Below are 20,276 nucleotides of genomic sequence, written 5' to 3' on the forward strand. Positions count from 1 at the left end.
ACATTCGTCTACATAATTACGCAGGCAAGGGAGGGTGTCAATTTCTGGGGTAAACCCTAAGAGCACATGCAGGTGGTAGGACCTTGTGCAAGGTCCGCCCGGATTGCTACCACCATCTTGCTCGCTAATCCTGCCGTGAAGCAGCAGAGCTTGCACTGTTTGTGTTTCGGTGTGGAGAGTAAGACGGCCGGTGAAATTACTGGCACTTGAGGTATCCCATCTTAGGCCTCTAGGTTAGCAACGCATCTGCAATACCCTGGTGTTGCAGGTGTCTATGGGCGGTGGTGATCTCTTACCATCAGGAGACCCACTTGCTCGTTTGCCATCCAGTCGAATAAAAAAAAAATGCTCGTAGGGTAAATCATAAAAAAAAGTATTTTTGTATATATTTATTGTTTTTTATTTACAGTTCAGTATAGGTACCTAGTCAGAACGTTCAGACAATCCAATAATAAACTACCTATATTAAATAAAATCACTCGGCATTAGTGCGCACATTTGCCTTTATGATTATTAATCAAATCGTCACTACTTTGAAAAAATCTCGTATCTAAAATCAATATGCCAACAAAATTGAACTTTGACATAATGTTCATAAAGTTCACTCAGAAAATTATCTATTTTGAGGTACGAGTTTTTTTTTAAAGGAGTGACGAAATGTAAGTATGACTATACAAAAGCACTTAGTCGGAGCTTAACGCTCTTACTGTACAACAACAGGAAAGCACAACATTTTCCTTATACATTTCATGTCAAATGCAACTTAAAAATATATTGAAGCTAGTCCAAAGCCACAAAAGCATTAAATAAGACTAACTATGTAATGCGTATTATTTTCCCACATAACTTTCTTTATACAAAATAAAAACTAAATAATAAAATGTATACTTTCATTCATGTCAACTGAAATACTTTCTATGTGTAACATAATTGAATAATAATTTGCATGTACTGAATCAAACGGAACACTGCATCAATGGTACATTTTATATGTTATAAAAGTATTTTATTTATTGCTAATATTTTACAATACTTTTTAGAAGTGTTACTATGGCACCACATGCTTACAGCATACTTTTATAAAAAATCTACTTATTTACAAAGTTACACAACTAAAAAATAATTCTAATTACCTCTGTATCTAAAGTGATTTTACTCAGTAAAGATAACAGGCAAGTGGAAGCCACGTACCACACAGTCCTTGCCCGACTTCTATAATATCAATGGAAGACATTGGACTTATCGTTTGCTTATAACTAAGTTTTAAATCCTGAGCACAATGTTTTCTTAACTTCCAAAGTGCAATTCACGAAGTCTAGCGTTTTTTGCACTTCAAAATATTCTTTAGCATCACTGCATTTTTTTGAGTGAAATGTCAATAAAAATGCAATACCTACTTTTTGTCACAGTCTCAAACTGAACTCAATACGACAGATCAACAAGTTTTAAAGAAAGTGAAAAGATTATCATTCAATACTTTGTGTTTATTAAGTTTAACTTTATTGTTGCAGAAGTAGTTTACAGGAACTTTTCTCATCCATAGTTTGAAATATATAAATCTGGCAACTGTGTTCAAAGACATTGACTAAAGACCAAATGTAACATGGAAACATGAATCGAAAACTGTAAAAAAAATATTCTAAAATTAATGTTCTAAATTAATGTCAGTAACAGCTAGGCTTAATATCACAATTATAAAATAGTATTAATAGTAATGTGTGCTCAAATGTAACTACTTATTGTAATAGTTTGGTAATGAATTAAGTACATAGTGGTGGAGTTCGACTATTGCGTTTAATATTACATAGGATCTTTCTGCCAATGCTGACATAGGAACGATAATATAATCAATATTTTCAATCTATCAAAATGCTTATACTAGGTACGCTAATATTTCTAGCAAGGATATTTTTAATAATCACATTTTTTTCTATTTTCCTAATATTATCCAACAAAATAGTACCTCTAAGTTAACATATTATGACTTGAAGTGACTATGATATAAAGTTCATCATCTTTTGACACTATCACATTAAATGTTAAAGTTAAAACCTATAGTTGAAAACGCCTCACCGCGGCGTCCATTCTACAAACTAAACATCACTGTTATTTCTACGAGAGGAACAAGATTTTATTTGCCTACGTACATAGAATTAGTCTTTTAGAATCTTGGAGAGAGCGGAAACAAACTAATATAGCCCTTTGCCTCCCGTCGCCGGATTGCCGGACACCTTCGTCTGACCCAATACGTCGAAGGTATCCTTTAAATCGAATTTAAGTGTTATCAATGTTTCTGTGCAGTGCGTAAGTATATAAATATGATAAAATTAGTGAACATAACATTAGTTTTTACAAAATATAAAAGCGTATTTTATTGCCTTCCCCCGATATAAGTAGACCCAGATGAATACCATGATACATAACAAGGTGGTGGAGAAACTAAGTGGACATTGATTCATGTTGATACTGTTCTGCTAATAGACTTTATAATCTGAAGGTACTCGATGAGCGCCATTAATTTATTAGAAGAAATCTTTTAATCTGTAATATCTGATCATTTTTAAAACAAAATGATGCTTTGGTCCCATGCGCTTGCATGTGGCTCTATCTTTAAATTTTACTATAGCTAACGGTCAGACGTGACAGAATCTTGTCTTAAAAATAAGAGGTAGATTGTAATTTCAAGAAAAATCTTTACTATAACTGGAAGATGTATCTAAAAGTATAATCTTAATCACTCAGTGCAGCGCCGCGTGGACCGCTAACGATCGGAACAAAGAGGCAAAGCGAGTAGCTCGCAGGGCTCATGCTTATCATAACATAACTTACGCTATACATGTACTTTACTTATAGTATGTAGGCGTCTACCTACGTTTAGACATGCGCTGTCAGTCTTGGTATCAGTCCTCGATCACTAATGCACCCTAATAACTATAGGTTTAGTTTAAAGTATTTTCGTACTTATGCACCGTTTAATTTGTGGTGTGAACTCACTCTGGTCGGCACAGATCCAAGGGAGATCGGTTGGTATTAGAAATGTACGTCTCTGACGTCGGTGGGAGTGGCTGCGTTGCTATGAGCCTTGTCCTGGGAGGGCGGGGGAGTCCAGCCCGCCGCCTCCCGCGTCTGCCCGTTTGGGGCAGAGACGGCACGATCTTCTATCATGTTCTGTACCATCTCTTCGATTTGCTCGAGGCACGTTTGGAGGCAATCCTACGGTGAAAGAAAGTATGAGTTAGTTCAAATGTCTAACGTTGTGATAAGGTAATAAAAAAGTGTGTCTTTGAATATTAACCAACCACGCCGGGGTATATTTTTCAAAAGTATTAGATAGGTACTAACCAAATCGATGCCAGTGAGCTCTTGCAGACGCGGAAGGTGTCCGTCCAGACTCAGCCCGCGCAGCGCGGCGGCTATGCTGCACGAAGCCAGTGTGCTCGCCGAATACAATGTAAACTCGTAATCTGTAACAAAAGAAAAAACAATTATCATTTTAATATTTTTAACTAAAAGCGAAGTTGTCCCTAGTGAGAGATAACAGGAACACATCATCATCAAAAGCGAAGTTATTTAGTGTGAGGTAGTGCTATGCTATCAGGTTCGCAACAGTCTTGGCGAGGTTGTTGAATGTCGTGGTGACTTATGAATGACATATTATCATGGATGCATGTGTTAGTTTCTCTGTGTTATATAAACGCTTAGCTGGCTGGTACTGGAGAACCAAATCGGGCATATTATTGGATATTAACTACATACTCCAGAAGAAACATAATATTACGGAACGGATTTTCCTGTATCGGAGATAAGTTCTTATTTATAGAATAGTTGGTGTTAATTAACGATATTTGACCCATTAAGCGAAACCTCTATTTCACATTAACGAATGATGATGTTACTTACTATAGCTTTTGCCCGCGGCTCAGCCGGCGTGGTATTCGGTTATCGCGCGCTGTTCCCTCAGGAACTGTGCATTTTTCCGGGATAAAAAGTAGCCTATATCACTCTCGGGCCCATAAACTATCTCTATGCCAAAAATCGCGTCGATCCGTCGCTCCGTTACGGCGTGAAAGACGGACAAACACAAACACAAGCATTTATAATATTAGTATGGATTAATCCAGGATCAGTTTAATTTTCAGGATATTTAGTCTATGGTTAACGCTATTCCATTTCAGTGTTGAGTTGACGAAAGCAGTTAAGAGCGGGCAGGTACTGTTTGGCTACATCCGGAGAAGAAATGGCGCTTTCTCCCTCACTCAGGTCGTCGGTCCCTCTCGGAGGGCTCAAAGGAGCCGGCAGCCCCCGGCCGCATTCCACAGCCTGCGCCTGAGACTCACTTGAATGTTTCTCACGGACGTACTTTGGCGAAACCATTATACGTGTACAGATCCTTAGCCATTTTAGGGCTGGACGTCTTAAGTAATATGATATAACGAGCGGTGTGATAATTGACGTGAAATTCAAATAGGACTGGTCATTCCGAGCCGGTGAGCGCTCTAGGCGTGTTAAGTTGTTACGTAACGCGAACCAATTAAAGTTAGTTCATATTTATGGTACGGACGGGGTTTCATAATTTACTTATTGCTCATTTTTAGGGATCCGTAAAAGGGACTGGTGCCAGTTGAACAGAATGAGAACGGGCTGTGGCCGAAGCCGAGCATTTATGCACAAATGTGGGTGGAGAGTCACCAGCATGCGAGTGTGGAGCCCCAGTGCAGGACATCGAGCACATCATCGCCCACTGCCTACTCACTAAATACGATGGCCAACCAGCAGACCTGCTTACCCTTGACAACGACGCAATCCAATGGAATATGAATATTTTATTTTGAATTTGAGCGATTGTATTTGATATTAAGCCATACGAATAAATAGGGATCCGTATAAGGCTCCGCTGTATTTCCTGTTCGTCTGTCATAATCACAAGTCTATATTTTTGTATTTAGCATATTTTTTTGAATAGTAATAGGTAGACACTCAAAATTTTCTCAGTGTGGCCGATGGCCAGTATGGTCGTTATTACAACAAATAATAAAATTAAAAGAATATTAACATAGAAGAAAAGTTCTCAGCCGGTTTTACAATGTCAATAATGGCAATGGTGGCCAGTATTTTATTGTCTAGTAGTTTCTAGGTAGTTACACGGTTTACCTACTCTTATATCGGTGACGTTCGCCAAGGTGTGCGAATACTTTTATCACAGTCTCAGCGGCTGATTAAATACCGATAATGGATGTAGTGGATTAGTCAGCGAATATGTATGTCTATGCAAAAATATCTCCAGCCAGTTATATCAGGTCTTGCGAAGTTGACAAATTACTTCATACTAAGAATTGTCGCACACCTACGCAAGATCCGTATTGGTAATTAGTTAAGACTTTAGGAACATCAAGTTATGGTAATATTATCCTAAACAATACCTGTTTAGGATAATATTACCATAACTTGAAGTTCTACTAACTAACTACTAACTAACTAACTGACTAAGTTGTCTTACTTAGCCATAGCAAAGCTAAGACTGTAACAGCGTACCAGCCAACCAAACAGAGGTTATATAATGAACTGCTAATTAGGTAGGCAGCATTCGGTGATGCTACAGGAAACCAACCTAACAATATTAATATTCGACAATTCAAAACATAATAAGGAATCGGATGATTGTAAACTACAGGAGTAGGCATGTAGGCGAGTCTGAACGCGTCCTATATTCAGCACATGGGTAAGAAAAATGGTACCTAATTTAATCTGAGACGTTCCCACGGCGTTACGAGAATCACTATTCAAACTCGCGCGAAACCACAAATGGCCTCAGTTCGAGGACGCGCACAATACGAAGAGCCTTCAAGGGCCCCCCATTCATCATTAAGTATACTCCATTATACGCACCGTGCGTAGGGATATCGAACATTCTTTCAGCTCATTTAAAAAGATTTATTTTCTTTTTTTTATTTGCATGTCGCTATTCCCGAGATAAAGGGAACGGGCAGAGAACGAGCAGAAAAAAGATGAAACAACGAGAGCGACCGCTCACTAGAGGCATTTGCATAATCTGATGTTAATCAAACAGCGACAGCCCTACCGCCTTGCCCGCGCCGCGCCGGCGACCGGTTCGTCGGACCGGCGTTGTTGCTCCTCACCGCCCAAATCATTCTCAGCTTAGACAATAACCGTTACATACAAGCCTCGAAACTTAATGCTTATTCAGACGTTCAAATAAAGAACTTTCTGAAATCCTTTGGGTAAGTACACATAATAATATTTGCATCATGTGGCAGCGCAGAGCAGAACTCGCCGGAACCCACACGCAGCGGACGTACAGCTAGTACAATCTTCCTTATTAGTGCCACCGGCGCATTAGCCTCGCAGAGGAAGTGACAAGGAAGTCGATGCGAGCGTTAGGTAGTAAGTAATATTACTCAAACTCGGCACTGCCATCGACAAGACGTAGGTTAGGTACCTAACTAATCAACCAGTAATGTTTTATTTTACCTTTTTCCCGTACCTATCCATCTACAATCTACATCATGCTTACTTACCTATGTATTTTAATCACGCCAGAGAAAAGATTAAAGAAATATACACAAGAACGCTTTTGAAAATGGCAAGAAACCGCAAGTGTCTGTTCGAGACGAACGACCGTCAGTGGTGACATAATCGTCGCATTGCCCTTGAACATGGAATGGATGTGGCGATAGAAGAGGTGCGGGTTCGCGGCGTGGCGCTCCGGCGCTCGGCGTCTATTCGCGAGGTGAACGCTCTGCCGAGGCCACGCCGCGCGCCGTGCCGACGTCGCCGGTATCGGTAGTGCTAGTGCCCACCGGAACAAACACCCGCGCGGGCCCCCGGCCCCGGCACCGCGGCAGACGAGCGCGAGCGCGCGAACACCGCGCCAAAGAAGATAACGTCCACTCCGCCTACCCGCGGCCCTAACGCTCCCACCGACCGCCGAAAGCTAAACGATCCGCCCTACCGCTTCCATAACAAACGCAAACCGTGACAAATCTAAAGAAAACTACAAAGGCTTCTCGCTACTGCTGCAACCGGGCAGACGAATACGGTCTTTAAAATAACCCATTACAAATTTAATATCCTGACGAGTTATGATTCCAGAGTAAATTGTGCCATTCAAATAATGATACATAATGCGGGCTCTCTCGGCCGCTCGATACCGCGACTATGCACGAGCCCGATTACGCCCGCCGGCCGGCGCTCGAGGGTAGCCTTAGCCTTATTGTGCGAGACATTCGCATCATATAAAACTGCTGTGACATTATAATTTATCCAAATAAATTCCCTCATCTCGTGCCTCTTTAATAACTGTCACACTGGAACTCGAGACGCTTATGGAAAAACATTATTATGGCTTACTTCTACCCACTATGATTTTGTTAGCATGACCGTTTGCGCATTTAATTTAGTTCTTAAGAAAAATATGTTTTCTCAGTAAGTGATTGTAAATCTTATGAGAAATAAATAATCTTAAACCTTACATTATAATCTGCGAGTGGACTATAGTCATATATCCAACCAAACGAGCTTTATTTATTTATCATCTCACGCAATAGGGTTCAACAACGCAACACAAGTCAGAACGACAGCTTAACGAGGGAGAGATGATATCTGAGAGGATAGTAAAATATAAGAGCTGGAGCGTGAACTTTAAGAACAAAAACAACAAGACATCGGCGGCGAACAACAAAAACCGTTGCACAAAAACATATGATCCCATGAGGGCTACGGGGGAAAGAGGCGAGGGGCGCGGGCAGCCCGGGCGTGCTGGAATGCGCTCTGGCGAGCGGCGTGGGAGGTGCCGGCGCACTCGCCGCTGCACCACACACGCCGCTGTCTCCCGCGCGACCGCATGCTCTCAACCCTTACCCAACGTAAATAGACTCGACACACAATTCCTCCCGTTCCTAAATACTGCTTTGCGACGACGCAAACAGTGATTCCTATTCAGCTGACCCTATAGCCCAGTTTCTGTATCCTGCCCTGCGGGTTGCATAAATATCACAACAATAATATGCAACAAGGCGAAAACTAAACAAAGTTTCAAGAACAACTTGTCTTTCATATTCTTTTTGTATCATGTAAGTACTGTATACATATTTACTTAGTTTCGTTTTATTCCAATTCCCAGCCAGTCTTGTCAATGTATAAAATTCTGAGAAGTTCAGTGACACGTGACGCTAAGAGTCGACAAAGGCCAAGAGAGGCGCGACAATGTCGTGACGTGGTATCTCGATGCTAATTACCGTCTGCCATCGAACAAAACCTGCCGAAGCTAATAATTAGGTGCGGATGAGTGCGGCGAGTTACTACTCCGTGCGAGCACTGCCAATTGTTTCACCTTGGTTCCTATGTCACGTTTGAGATTTGCGATTATTAGTGAGACTTACCTCTGGCAGCAAGCGCGATGAAAGTTTGTGCATGCCGGTGCACCATATCCGTATTGACGAGGCCTCGGAGCGGCAACCGCGATAGCAGCAGCGGCAAGAAGTCGTGTGCCGTCACTCCAGCCACGTCCCACTTCAGCTTCGATAACACCAGCAGTTCCCAGCTCTGTTGACAAACACATAATTACAATTAGATGTAATATAACGCGAAGAGCAACAATAGCAATTGAAGGATCTCGTTATTAGTATTCTTATTTTTTCTGCGCAGGAAACAGCTGACCTCGGGTAAGCACAAACCTAACGCAGATTAGTAACCAACCGCATTGGTGGAAGCTGTCGATAGCAGCTATATAGTTTAGCGCATTCTTTTAAAAACAAGTCTTGATCATATGTGAGCTTTGAAAGAGAATGAGTGGTGTAACGTTCAAACAATAAAATGGCATTCCTGACGCCACATCCGTCGCGTATAATCGTAAACACGCAGTTTCGCTCGACTTCCCGGAACGAGCCGTAGGTACGCACATTGTTGTCGGATCTAACAACCAAGTCGGTGCGTTCACTCTAGTCAAAACTTAATGACCGAACGTCAAAATCCGCTGACTGATCAACCAGTAAATAAAATAAAATTCTGAATCATTATAGGTTATAGGTATCGGGTTAAAATAAAATTGTTTATCACAACAGCTGAAAACATTTAGTTAGTTGGTCGTCAGTATGTTCTTCGTTATCACCGGCTATTATCTTTCCGCTCTAACCTGACCTAGATTATATTAATTAAATTTAATAACAAACGTCACTCGTAATTTTTGGTGATACTGCAGCGGCATCTGAATGGTTCAAGTTATGAATAACTTGATTATTTCGTGTACACATACACTCATACATATGTGCATGTCCGTTGACAGATAATACTCGATGTTTACTTAACTCAATCGGCGGGGTCGGCGCGACGATCGTACCCGGCTGCTTTTCACTCGCAGAGGATTGTGGATCACATGGCTGTCGCTTTAGAGCCGAGACTCGTTTGCCAAGGATAAGGGTATAGGCCCTATTAGATCTTAATAGGGAGATTTGTGAATGAATGAGTCTCATCACTGGAATTCGAAATGAGATCGTTTGTCAGAGTAAAGCACAACATTGCTACGGTCGTTGTTTGTGATCTGTTATAAAACCAGATAACTGACGATTTCGCACAAAATGGTTGACACTTTACATTGTATTAAACAATGTTGCTGGCTAGCTTTAGTCTACTTTTTGGAATGGCGGTCAGGCTTGCGGCCATATGCGGGTCAACCGCGAAATGGAAAGATCCCGGCTCTCGTCGGACACGCAGATAAGGTCTTCGGAACAATGTGCCCATAAAGTATTCACCGCAGAGACAAGAAGCTCGCGGCCCAGACGGATGTCGGACTGTCTGTTAATATGTCTGTTTAAAGACTGAGAATCAACTTGTACTTTTCAGCAGTTTTAAAATAGGCATGAAAGTGAAGTCTTGTTTTGATACAGCAAAAGAGCTGATGGAATGCAGGGTCGTAAACGCGTGAGCCCTGGCGGGTGTTCATTTGAGGACGTGGTGCCGCGGAGGGAGGCGGGAGGCGGGTATCGCAGGCACGTTACAGCCAATAAAGCAAGCTATGCAAACAGCCCCCGCGCCCGGCGAACCGGCGCTGAATTCCTCGCTCCGTTCCCATGCTTTATCCAATTTCACCCAACAACGGTGCGGCAGCGCTCGCTCGAACAATGAGCCCGGTGTCGCGTGGCCGCATGCCCGAGACTTAACTACGGAATTTTCCAAATAGGTGGGAACTGGGAAACAATCAATAATAACCCATTAAAAAGTCATTTATTGATTTCACAAACTTGTTAGAATATAGAAACATAAAAGGACGGTTCTGTATTTAAAAAAAGATAAAGGAGGAAAATGCTAAAGCCACGCGGTCGTATCAGTTAGAACTCCAGCTCTAGGTACAGCAATGCATAATAAGTATAATAATGTGAGCGCGTAAAACGTGATACGCATTCCGAATTCGATGTTACGTAACTGCTCGATGCCAGCAAATTCCAGCAACTAGTGAATGATTAACTCCTAAGGCGGTTGTGGACGAACAGAGGCAGGAGGCGGTTAGCGCGACCACCTTTGAGAGCAGCAATTGTCTTTACCGCAAATTTTTAATTTTGCTCTCTCAGGGTCGCCGCCCGCATCGGCCGGTCGTTTGACTGGTATCGACGCAATTTATTACCGTTGAAGATATTTAGCATTAAATTAAAGAGTTAGTACACTTAAAAACGGCAATATAAGCAGATTTTGAAGAAAACGTTATTACTTAGCATTTATTTTTAGGGTTTTTAGAAATCAAGTATCTCAGGTGGTTATCAGTATTGTGTTGTTTGTATGCTTCTGATTAAAACTTTAGTTTGAAATAAAATTGTCTTTGTTTGTGCTAAAGCAACTGAGAGAAGTGTGCTCTGATGGCTGCGCGAGGACACAAGATGAGATAGCGGCGAGCAGCGCGCACCGCACAGGCGCAGACGAGAAGGCCGTCGATTGGAATGCGACTGGTTCCTCCGTCCCTCCCTACGTTGCTCTGCCAATTTGGCATAATTCGTGGGAAACAATACACTGGTAAAATTACTCAATTCTAAGTTACGAGCGATACAGAAAAGCGTCTTCTTATTAGTTACTGAGTTGATGGCAGAGTCAATTTGAATCCGTGAGGAATTCCAAAGTATCTACACTTAGGTTGAACCAAAGAAACACTGTGGGATCGGCAAACAACAGCGTGGAGCTCATTTACTCATACATATTTGTTGTGAGCTCTAAATACCCTCTTTCGCTCGATACTCGTTCGGAGAGTTCACGCACCATTTGTGCCGGCAAAAACAAGCACCGCGTATAGCCATAGGCTCCAACACATAAATATTCAAATGCCTTTTCTTTATCAATTGTTTCTATTAGCGCGCATAGTGTAAGCACTCATTGTACGCGTTTCCAATCAAGCTGTTGTAGCAAATCCGATATTGAGTAGGGAGTAGGTCCTATACAAATACTTTCGTTTATCAGAATCGGCCGAGAAAGATAAAATGGACGCTATGGCACGGATTTCTTCGCAAAAAATGGGGTTCACATTGATAGCGTGCCGTTCACGTTTCTTTGCACAACATTGCCGACCTACAATTAGGTTGACGAGGTAGGTATGTACATATTTTACTACTTTTCCCATAAACAGCGAATCAATTACGAAACCAGTCGCCATTCAGTTATGTTTTAATTATTTTAAAGGTTTACGATTGTGACATGGTTGGAACGTGAGAACACGTGTACTTTTATGATGGGAAGATACCGGTCGGACGGGTAGCATAGCAGACACGAGGCTGTGGGCTGACGATTGCTGAGCGTTTCAATCGCTGCGAGTACCAGTCCTCCCAGCCTTGTAGCTATAGAGACGTAACTTCGCATGTTGATCCAACGCTGCCAACGAATAAGCATGGGAACAACACACTGCCGTGGGCTGGGATGCCAGCGCGCGCGTTCTTTTTGCTTGCCTCGCGTTTCGCCTGCGGCCGACCGGACTCGCCGCCTTGCCCATTGTATACAAAGCTTGTTTTCCCAACTAAGTATAGATTAAAAAAATAAGTTGACAACTTTCTTACTGCACAATTAATTAACAGAAGTGAGAGAGGAATCTGCAAGTCGAAAACATCGCTTGAAACTATGGATCTCGTATTACTTGGTGCATGTGTAATATTCGCCACACTTGGATATGCGGTATGCCGTTGTGGGAATGTTTTTGTGGAGTCACCGTTATGCCTTCCGGAGATGTGTGGTTTGTAGTAAACATAATATCTCGCTATGAGACAATTAAAACGTAAAGAGAAAAATGTCTAACGGCAAGCAAAGTATCCGAGCGTCTACGATTTTCGTAGACCCGCTACGAGAGTGCTACGAATCGAACATCGTCTATACACAACACTGTAAGTACACTACAAACAGAACAATCTACAACTATTTTTCACATACTTTGTAGTGCAAAACATTCCAATGCAACACAAATTATCTTTTGGGTAATTTTATCGCTATGCCGATGTTACTAAAGGCGTTTTATCACCGGGTTCAAGCTTTGATGATTACAAATAGAAAACGTTTCGAGATTATCGTCAGTTTACGAATAACGTCTTGTACTTGTAATAATTAATATATTTACATTTACAAAACTATTTGAACCATTGCAACTTTATGGATTTAAAAATTAAACCAATATACCTACAGGTTAAAAAGTACCATGTGATTACGTAAAGGGTCATAAGAAAGCAATAAGAAACGGGTCCATAGTGCAAACAAATGGGCAAAAACAATTGAAAGTCGAATTATTCAAAATGAATGGGCACGTCCATGCAAGATTTCGCGTTTCATGATATGGCGTCGAGCAAAGCAAGGTCAGAAGCGGTCGCGGCGTGAGAAAAAATATGCGGCGTGCTTCGTCTGTAATTGGTCTGATTGAAACGCGGGCCTCGTTCCGAGAGCTTCCGAGAACCGGGGACACTGTCCCGGCTCCTGCCGCATTCCGCCGACCACCACATTTACAGCCTCCATTTTGCAGCCTTTACTGCCCTCTTCATTACGTTCATCGTCAAAAGAGCGGAGTGTGACAAATAGGTACTTATCGTACTTATATTCTAATCCCGTTGCAACATTAACTTCGAACGAAACGATCAAACATGGTCTGTGCACATATGCACAAACGATCTAACTGCACTTGAACCATGTGCAAGGTTCCATCTGGAGGGGTGCTTATACCAATACAGTTAATTTTATGTCTAAGACAGTACATATTAACGATGAATAAGCATTTCTTTGGAGCGCAATACATCCGGCCGATGACCGCTAACACATTGAAGAATGTCTAAGCCTGGTAACGTTTCCTAAGCGCAGCATTGTCTAAGAACGTAAGTTGCATACGGTGGAAATGGTGGAATGCACTTGTAGGTAAAAAAACGGGTCGAGTAATGCAGACGCGAAGATGTGCCTTGCTTATTATCTACGGGACCGCGGCGGGGCCCCGGCGGGTTGCCGCGCATCCGATGCATGCAGCGAGCCAAATACCTACCTTATGTTACATGCATCGCAGCTAAATACATTCCGCACATTCGAAACGTTCACCTTAACCTCTTACTCTCTTAGTGAAAAAGCATTCAACTGTTTTAAAACTTGTCATTTAGCGATGACCTACAAAAATAAATAAGTAACGATCTAATTTCGAAAGACAATGGAGTAAAATTGTGGAAGCAGTAATTAGAACTAGAGCGACCGACCACGTGGTTTTAATAAAGTTTATTTCGGACTTGGAGATAAAAGGTGACTCCCGAGTGACTCGGCGTGGCAGTGGGAGTTGTGGGAAAATCTCCAACCGCAACGGAAATAGATACGAGAGCTAATAACATGAAACGCATCAACAATAGCGCTGCATCAAATGAAACTGAAATAAAACTAAAGAAAAATATCCTAAGAAATGAAATAAGACGATAGAATAGTCTATTACTTAGGGTTGCCAACCGTACTATAATATATAGTATTGTACTATATTTCGGGTCTGCGTACTATATATACTGTTGAAAAAATATATACTATATTTTTAACACCGAAATCTAACAAACAAATCCTTATTTTAAAAATAAAGAACGCGCCAATTCCGAACTACGAACGTCTATGTCTATAAGTAATCCTTTGTCTTTGGTTCCGAACTTGTTAATGTCAAATTGAATTGACAACATCAAAATAAATAAGTAGGTAACAAATATATCTGTCTATTTTTTAATATTTCCATAAAATACTATATTTTTTAGGTGTAAGTACTATATTTTTTCCATTTTATTTTGAAAAATACTATATTTCACCGAAGAAAAGTGGTTTGTAGCTATTGCTTAGCGAAAATTTTATCAAAATTAAATAGACAGATAAAACATATTATATTATATGAACTATGGTTTTATCTTAGGTGACTACAAAACTTCCCCCCAAGCTACGATGTAATCGCATGAATGTTTGATTCCGTAAATGTAGGTATTCAAGGAGGTAAACCTATTTTTGTTTAATGGGTACCTATTCGCTCTCTGTAAAATATACGAGTACCTACGCACGACCGTAAACACTTAATTTATTACACAGGGCCACGATAAAGTCTTTTACTGTAATCTTCGACCCTTTCTAACAACTTAGATAAGTATATTAGAAGATCTAGCAACCCAGATAGTTTGTTGATTAGGTAATAATTCAATTATTGTAACCTCAGTAGGTACCTATTCCACGATGTGTCATCAATTAAGTATATGAAAGCCATCTAGTACCTATATCTATTTTATGAATTAACTTACAAGTATTTATCTCCTACCTAAGGTACTTACACTAGACAAATTCAAAGTCAAAATGTTTTATTTAATTTAGGTTAACAAGGACATAGTGTCATAAGTAGGTATGAATGTGAAAAAAATTCGACCACCGGTTCAGAAAAATCTGTTGAGTGAGAAGAACCCGGCAAGAAAGTCCACGAGGTATTTACTATTTATTTAACTACTCGTCTGGTACCATCAGCCAAATATGTGGTCTACCACCCTGAAGTTCATAATCGTTTGCATATCATAAAACAATAGGTAATGTCAATAGACGTGTCTGTCAACTTGAAAGTTCGACGTTAGCGACATATTCATTTGATAGGAACTTGTTTAAAAATTGATAGACCACTTATTTATTTGGCTGATGGTACCTATTGCGATGACAAGTATAGGTACTTAGTCGACCGAAAGTAAGTGCTCAGTACCTACATCAGAAAATAAACAACAAGGCTGATTATCACAACTTTCTTGCAAGTGGTACATAATAATTAGTATCAGTAATGTTCCATCCAAGCCATACAACTAAAATTGAACCTAAGGATGATAGGTATAAAGCAATTTCTTGGTCGACTATACAAGCATTTTATTCGATATATCAATTATCTGTCCGAAATAAAGAATTCCAATCTCTCACGGATGTTAACGAATGGCTTAGAAACCGGAGTAAACGACACGAAAGCGTCTCGAGCTAGTTGCCCCCGTGCAAATCAGTGCATGCGCGAGCGCAAAAAGCGCACACGAAACCGTATGACTAACGAGATCAGCTGTTTCCTTAGAAGAAAGTTGATTATGTCCTCATTACTTCACTACACATATAGTCTAGTAAAAAAAGTTGTATCATGTACGATAATGGATATTTTGTGAAATATTATTCCTTTTCTCGAATGGCTTTTAGTAATTATCATATTGTTAATTATATCGAACTGTCGTTACGGATGAGAAGACCCCCCAACTGCATCGTCTGAACCGCAACATGTAATCGTTATCGGTCAGATCAAAAGCTTCTTGCCAGTGAAAAAGAGAATGCTTGAGTAGTGGAACAGAAACACCTCAGTGAACTTAAAAGGTACTTACACAAAGGTCTGAGAGTGTGATGCTGTTCGCCGTGTAAAAGACGAGCAGGTCGGCGGGCAGGCAGCGCGAGCCTGGCTCCCGGAGCTTGGAGGCCAGAAGCAGGCACGCTGTGCCCAGGAGCTGTACTTGACTCTTGCCAACGGGACACGTGCTCAAGAACCGGTCCAGATATGACACTGCCAGCGGAAACACTTCCTCTTGGCAACCCTGGTCTTCACATACCTGAAAATAAATGACTCTTTAATTCATTGTGTTCAGTCAGTCGGTTACGTTACGGCACACCCGAGTGACTTTATCATCCGGTATTCCCGATAACCTATATTTATAACATGGAAATACGTGTGTCGCGATAAAATCGAGTCGCAGTTCCTGCAGTGGATTGCCTTATCACAGCAAACGTTGTAACAAGCTCGTTACTTGCAATACTGACTTAATGGGAATACCATGAGATTCCTGTTAGGCGACAAAAAAACATTTATAAAGGCTTTAAGAATGTGTGAACGGATTACGGGAGTCTTTGCTATCAAATTGGTTCCCATAGGAAAATTGTTGCGCGTCGAGTCGAATCCAACCGATGAGAACTATTCGAACGATATACAGCATGATTAGCTTTGGATTGTGAAATGAAAAGCGGGGAAAGTGAGTGGATGATACCGGGGAGCGATGAAGTAAGTGGAGTGTCATGGGAGACGGTGCCGTGGGTGGATTGTCCCCGCATAGTTTCGCACGGTGTAACGCGACCGGCTCAGGCGCAGCTGACTCTCACGGTCGAGATGTCGTCAGCTGATTCGTTACTCATCTCAAGTCTCAGCAAAGCTAATCGTTCTCGGAATTCATATTTTATGTAGGTTATGAAAATTGTATCCCAAGGAAACTGGTAAATTAGTCATAGGTATTACATGATAAAATATGCAATCAAAAGCTAAGTACCTAATATTTAATGAAGTGATACTTATAATAATTAAAATAACTTTTTTTTTCAATACTTAATAGGTTAGGTACTTATTTCACCTGTCGTTGGACGGTTCTAGAATTGGTGTTTATGCATTTGCTAACGATGAAAAACATGTTCAAGACTGTAATTACGTACCTAATTAACGTCCAGTAACGTATAGTTATAATTATAGGTACCTACTAAAACAGCAGTTCTGTACATATAAAATAATATCTATCTAATGTTAATGTTGATAAAAGTCATTATAAATGCGAAATTAATATTTGGGTAGGTATGACTGTATAATGGCATAATCATCAGCAGGGGGGCTACTACGAAACTCGAAAACTCGAAGTTCGTGTCGTGCAGTCCCTCTGACACTTATACTATTTAATACGAGAGCGAGAGGAACGGTACGATACGAACTTCGAGTTACGAATTTCGTAGTAGCCCTGCAGGTGCCGTTGACCTTAGTACTTCGCACCTCGAGATTTTGTGACTGATATGCAATCATCATAATGAATGCATCGTTAACTGATGGTATTAAACAGGTTTACTACCGATGTGGGCTTTAAAAAGTACAGTAAGCGAGATTAAAGTCATGACAGAAGAGCAACCTTCTATGCGAAAGTGTCGCTCTCGTAGGTCTGTGGTATATAGGTACAGAATAAATTCTATTTTTAAACGGCGTGCTATTTTTAACAGGATGCTGTTTTCAAATATTTCATCGCGTGGAAGTACCTATGTACCCGAAACCTAAATTTATACCTACCTACTTGGCGAAGTCGTGCCATATCAAAGAAAATTGGTAAGTACTCGTAGGTAAATAAGTACCTACAGGTTACAAACGAACCTATGTGGCGTAATTTATCCTAGTGCATGCATACCTCTATATTTATTAGTCTTAATTATGTAGGTACCTAGATGTTCAATTGATTTACAATCGATCTAAAATCAGGTAGGTAGATGAGTAGCTTCTTTACTAAAGCAAAATTTAGCAAGCCGCTGTTTCAGTTAAATGCTCACTAAGCTATACAAAATGGCTACAAGTAAATAGGTAGGTACGTACCTACTTTAGCACTAGTTGCTAGGTAGGTATTTACTTAAAATGTAACCAGAAATCAGTTCAGTGAGCTAGCGAAGTGGCAAGGCAACTGGCTAGGCGCTGGCGCAGGTTGATGACGTCACCGCCAACGTCGCGCGACCACGTGGCCGCCACAGCTGACTGCCTCCCCCAAGTCCCCCATCGCTACACGACTCGCTGCCTCTCATACACTCCAATAATTAGGTACCCGTAGTTTTAAAAAACATCGCTCGACTCTCATTACCACAATGAATTTGTAATCGAATGCGAAGGGTTCGGTCGGAGGCGTTAGAAGCCGTCATACAGGCACAGGCCACCGAACTTGCGCGTTTGTGGCAGTCAGCGACTACTATACATACATGCTTACCTACTGCCTAACGATGACGGACATACGCGCGACCAGTAATTATATACGATAGGTAGGACCATAGAAATGGCGAAATAACATTTAGATAGGTACCTACCTAAATTTAAGTAATCAATTGATAATGAACACATCGACCGCTCCTATATATTTTTTTTATATATTCTACAATAAAATGATCTGATATAGAACTGACTGTACCTAATATACGTGAAAGATAAAAAGCGTCGGCCGTCAGCTGTGTGCGTGCGTGTCAAAATCAGCTGATTATTCAAATAGAATGTCGGTGCACGCGGCGCCGCGGGCCCCTCGCTCGCGTGCCCGCGCCGGCTACATTATCTATCCACCATTTATTCCTACCTATACAAATACTTAATAACCATCTACGCCAGTTTTTACTAGAAATGAGATGTATTTAAAGATATTCTAATAAGATTCTAACATATGACAAGGAAAACATAATCAGCTGATCGTGTAAACAATGTCACTGAATCTAGTTTTTAAATAGATGAAGTCGGCCGAATGCACTATTTATTACAGACAATTGTGGAACGTGGTCGTGGTTACCATGTTGTCACCGTGCTGGAAAAGGAACACATCGTCATCGCGGTGATGAGGAGGGGGTCTGATCTGATCTGATCCGGGGGCAGCCGGCAGCGGTCAGCGGCGAGGGCATACGGGGGCCGCTGGTGCCGCCGGAGCGCCAGGACCGGGACACGTGGCCGGGGCCGCGCGGCAAGATGGCGCGGGGTGGGTGCGGCTGGACGGGCACGGCGCCGGGCCTCACCTCGAGCATCCATTCGGCGACGAGGCGGCGCATGTGCGGCGTGACCTCGGTCTGCACGGCGCCGAAGTAGTTGACGGTGACGGCGTAGCGCTCCTCGGTGCGCAGCAGGTTGTCGAGCACGCGGCGGCGCAGCAGCACGGGGTCGGGCGCCGCGGCACGCGCGACCGACGCCAGCGCCGGCGCCGGCGCCGCGCTGCTCGGGCTCACGCGCTCCGCACACAGCAGCTCCATGGCACACCGCACTGCGGCTTATAGGGCTCGCTTTTCCTGCGGTGCGGTGCTCGGACGCGACAGCTGATCGTGCGCGCGAGAGACGGGACGAGTGACGTTGCGACGACGGCGAGTGCCCGAGTCGCAGTGAGCGGTCGCCGCGCGCCGGCGCGCCGAACATATGATCGGCGGGGCGCGGGCGCGGGGGCGGGGCCGCCCGTGAGGCCCGCACGCAGGTTTCTCCCGCCCGGCTCGACTCGACTTTCGGTTTGAATCGAATACATACATAACATTGTTTCCCTTCCCGCTCGCTCTTACTGTTGACTGGAATCTTTCTTTTCACTCGAGCATAACAAAAAGAGCGAAACCTCTCAACTTTAGTAAAAAATAAATTAAATAACTTGAATTTTAATAGCGATATCCTATTTTTAATGTACCTACTTTAGTTATAATTGTTTCGCTTCACATTAAATTAAATGAAGTTAACTTGAATTAAGGTATTATAGCCACCATAGATTTATAAAATTGATATTATTATACTTAACCTAATCAACAAAAAGTTGGAAAACCCCCGACTTTGTCACTTCAAACTTCAATATCTCTAAAACGGATGAACCGATTTTGATAAAACATGTCTAAGAACCATCGCTAGATAACCTGCTTTCAATTAAAAAAAAACCGCATTCAAATCGGTCCACCAACACCCCACACAGACATACAGACACAGACGCGCATAGCGGTCAAACTTATAACCCCTCTTTTTGCGTCGGGAGTTAATAAAACAGACAAGGAAGACCTTCCAATCAAATTTCTTACAGTGTTCTAGAAGGTTTTCTGTATCAACTTTTCCTTAAATAGATATAGGTTATATACATACTACTTACATAGTCAGCAAAAACTTTTTTATTTGGGAACATCATTGTTGTCACTTACTTAGGTATATGAACTTGTGATTAAACAACTAAACTGTGACAGAATGCATTATTTTTTTAAATAGGTACAAGTAGGTTCTATGTAGGTTAGGTACTTATGTAACTATT

The 20,276-nt window shown here is 41.7% G+C and overlaps 1 protein-coding gene across 1 annotated transcript; it reads right to left on the minus strand.

The window, feature by feature from the left end:
• Positions 1 to 374: 374 nt before the first annotated feature.
• On the minus strand, positions 375 to 19,403 carry LOC141442385 (G1/S-specific cyclin-D3-like). The gene is made up of 5 exons (XM_074107354.1): positions 19,027 to 19,403; positions 15,858 to 16,079; positions 8,400 to 8,562; positions 3,343 to 3,464; positions 375 to 3,213 (listed from the first exon to the last, which is right to left on the minus strand). The coding sequence occupies exons 1-5, from the start codon at positions 19,255 to 19,257 to the stop codon at positions 3,031 to 3,033; spliced, it is 921 nt and encodes a 306-aa protein (XP_073963455.1). The 5' UTR covers positions 19,258 to 19,403; the 3' UTR covers positions 375 to 3,030.
• Positions 19,404 to 20,276: the final 873 nt, after the last annotated feature.

Source organism: Choristoneura fumiferana, chromosome 2 (assembly GCF_025370935.1).
Source record: "Choristoneura fumiferana chromosome 2, NRCan_CFum_1, whole genome shotgun sequence".
Lineage (NCBI taxonomy): Eukaryota > Metazoa > Arthropoda > Insecta > Lepidoptera > Tortricidae > Choristoneura > Choristoneura fumiferana.

Excerpts from the sequence above, each read along its gene's own strand:
- LOC141442385 (XM_074107354.1), bottom strand. The coding sequence starts at position 19,257 with ATGGAGCTGCTGTGTGCGGAGCGCGTGAGCCCGAGCAGCGCGGCGCCG. Across the intron at positions 8,563-15,857 it reads TCACACTCTCAGACCTTTGT|AGCTGGGAACTGCTGGTGTT; the intron begins GTAAGTACCTTT and ends GTTTGTCAACAG. Across the intron at positions 3,214-3,342 it reads AGCTCACTGGCATCGATTTG|GATTGCCTCCAAACGTGCCT; the intron begins GTTAGTACCTAT and ends CTTTCACCGTAG.